Here is a 2,481-nt window from a genome sequence, read left to right as displayed (position 1 = left end):
CCCTACGAATCAGAAAGAAGTTAGGGGATTCCTAGGGCATGCGAGTTTCTATAAAAGATTTATTAAGGATTTTGCGAAGATTGCTCAGCCGCTCACCCATCTGTTGCATAATGATGTTGATTTTGTTTTCCACGAGGAGTGTAAGAAAGCTTTTCAACTATTGAAAGATAAACTAGTCTCTGCCCCTATTATTAGAGCGCCCGACTGGAGTCTACCGTTTGAAATAATGTGTCACGCAAGTGATTACGCAGTAGGAGCAGTGCTAGGTCAAAGAATTGATGGGAAAAGCTATGTGATTTTTTATGCATCGAAAACACTCAATCAAGCTCAGAAAAACTATAACACCACGGAGAAGGAAATGCTGGCAGTCGTGTATTCCTTTGAAAAGTTCCGACCATACTTACTGGGGTCGAGGGTGATAGTGTTCACTGATCACGCAGCTATTAAGTACTTACTGGCGAAGAAAGAATCCAAGCCAAGGTTAATCCGTTGGGTGCTACTCTTGCAAGAATTTGATTGGGAAGTAAGAGACAAGAAAGGAACGGAGAATAAGGTAGCAGACCACCTGAGTCGGATTTTCCAGGGAGAGACAGACGAAGCAATACCTGATGCATACCCAGAGGAGCATCTGTATTACATGGAAAATTTTGCTAGACCCATCAGATAGGAAGAGATAATGGTAGTAACAGGTCCAGGGGATTCTGAAAAAGGGAAGTGTCAACTGAACGCCGAACCTTGGTTCGCAGACCTAGCAAACTATTTGGTCACTGGAGAAGTACCTAGTTCGCAAGAAATCTCCCGGGTCCAGAAGATGAAACTGAAAAGCGAAGCCAAGTACTATTATTGGGAAGACCCATATTTATGGAGAATGGGAGCCGACCAAGTAATAAGGAGGTGTATTCCAGATTGGGAACAAAGGGATGTGCTGAATCATTGCCATGCCCTAGCTTGTGGAGGTCACTTTGGACCAAGGAAAACTGCGAGGAAGGTGTTAGATAGTGGCTTCTATTGGCCTACGTTACACAAGGATGCCTTCGAATTCTGCCAAAACTGTGAAAGATGCCAGCAGACGGGAGGAATTTCGAAGAGAGATGAAATGCCGCAATTCCCAATGATTGTATGCGAGATTTTCGACGTTTGGGGAATGGATTTCATGGGACCATTTCCATCTTCATATGGGAACACTTATATTCTTGTGGCTGTAGATTACGTTTCGAAATGGATAGAAGCAAAGGCTACCACTTCATGTGAAGCCAAAGAAGTGGCCAAGTTCCTTAGAACCAACATCTTCAATAGATACGGAGTGCCGCGTGCAATCATTTCTGACCAAGAATACAGGGTCCACCACAGGCTTTCTACCCCGTATCATCCTCAGTCTAATGGATAGGCCGAGATTTCCAATAGGGAGATAAAGGCGATATTGGAGTAAGAGACTTGGAGATGCATTGTGGGCATATCGGACAGCATACAAAACGCCTATAGGAATGTCACCCTACAGGTTGGTTTTTGGCAAGATGTGCCATCTACCCGTAGAAGTGGAGCACAGAGCATACTGGGCGGTCAAGGAAATTAATATGCGACCCCAGTCTTGTGAGGAAGAGCGAAAATTGCAACTTCAAGAGTTGGAAGAGTTGAGACTGGAGTCATATGAGTCCGCAATGTGGTACAAAGAGAAGACAAGGCTCTGGCACGACAAAAACCTCCGAGTCAAGGAACTCCAAGTAGGGCAGAGGGTGCTCCTTTTCCAATCCAGGCTCAAGCTGATGCCCGGGAAGCTAAAGTCTAAATGGGTCGGGCCATACACTAATGTTGGCCTTCGAGCAAACCGAGCTGTGGAAATTAAGGGCAGTGCTTCAAACTCTACTCATTTCCTTGTGAATGGTCATCGGGTAAAAGTTTTTAGGGATAATTCTGAGTTGTGCGTAGTGGAAGAAGTGCCACTACGTGCACTCTCTGTTATCGCCTAATCGGTCTGATGATTAAGTGCTTTCGATGAATTCCTGGGTCAGGTAAATGGAAATGCATTTTCAACCTATACACTGAACCAGGGGATCTCGAAGAGCACTCGTTTGAATGTGTAAATAGTTTAACTGCTTTCCTAAAAACAAAAAAATTACCAAACAAAGAAAAAAAATTCTAATCTTCCAAAAATATTTTCGGAACGCCAGATTTCTATAGGGAAATTGCTTTGTCACCTTTGAATCCTTGACCTAGGAGTCTGGCGTTTCATTTTTGTTGTTTTTGCCTAAGTGTGGTATTGCGAGAAGGGAGCGTTTACATGGGGCAGAGAGTTTTAGTTTGGGAGGGAAGTGGTACAATTCGAATTTCAGAGTCACACTTTATGGGAAGGCGTACGGTTGCTGACCTCATGCCTGCAACCGTTCCCATTCCTATCTAATACTTATTTCTCAAACCAAACTCTCTCTCACTCTAAAAATCCTCAAATTTTTCTCTCTCGCAATACCCACATTTCTTTAACCC

The 2,481-nt window shown here is 43.8% G+C and overlaps 1 protein-coding gene across 1 annotated transcript; it reads left to right on the top strand.

Moving 5' to 3' along the window:
- Positions 1 to 1,514: 1,514 nt before the first annotated feature.
- LOC121760492 lies at positions 1,515 to 1,967 on the top strand. The gene has a single exon (XM_042156150.1). It carries the CDS (start codon positions 1,515 to 1,517, stop codon positions 1,965 to 1,967), a length of 453 nt encoding a protein of 150 aa, XP_042012084.1.
- Positions 1,968 to 2,481: the final 514 nt, after the last annotated feature.

The sequence above is a fragment of the Salvia splendens genome, chromosome 13, assembly GCF_004379255.2.
Source record: "Salvia splendens isolate huo1 chromosome 13, SspV2, whole genome shotgun sequence".
Taxonomy (NCBI): Eukaryota; Viridiplantae; Streptophyta; class Magnoliopsida; order Lamiales; family Lamiaceae; genus Salvia; species Salvia splendens.
The sequence above is the reverse complement of the archived record's forward strand: the minus strand, read 5'-3'. Positions and strand labels throughout refer to the sequence as shown.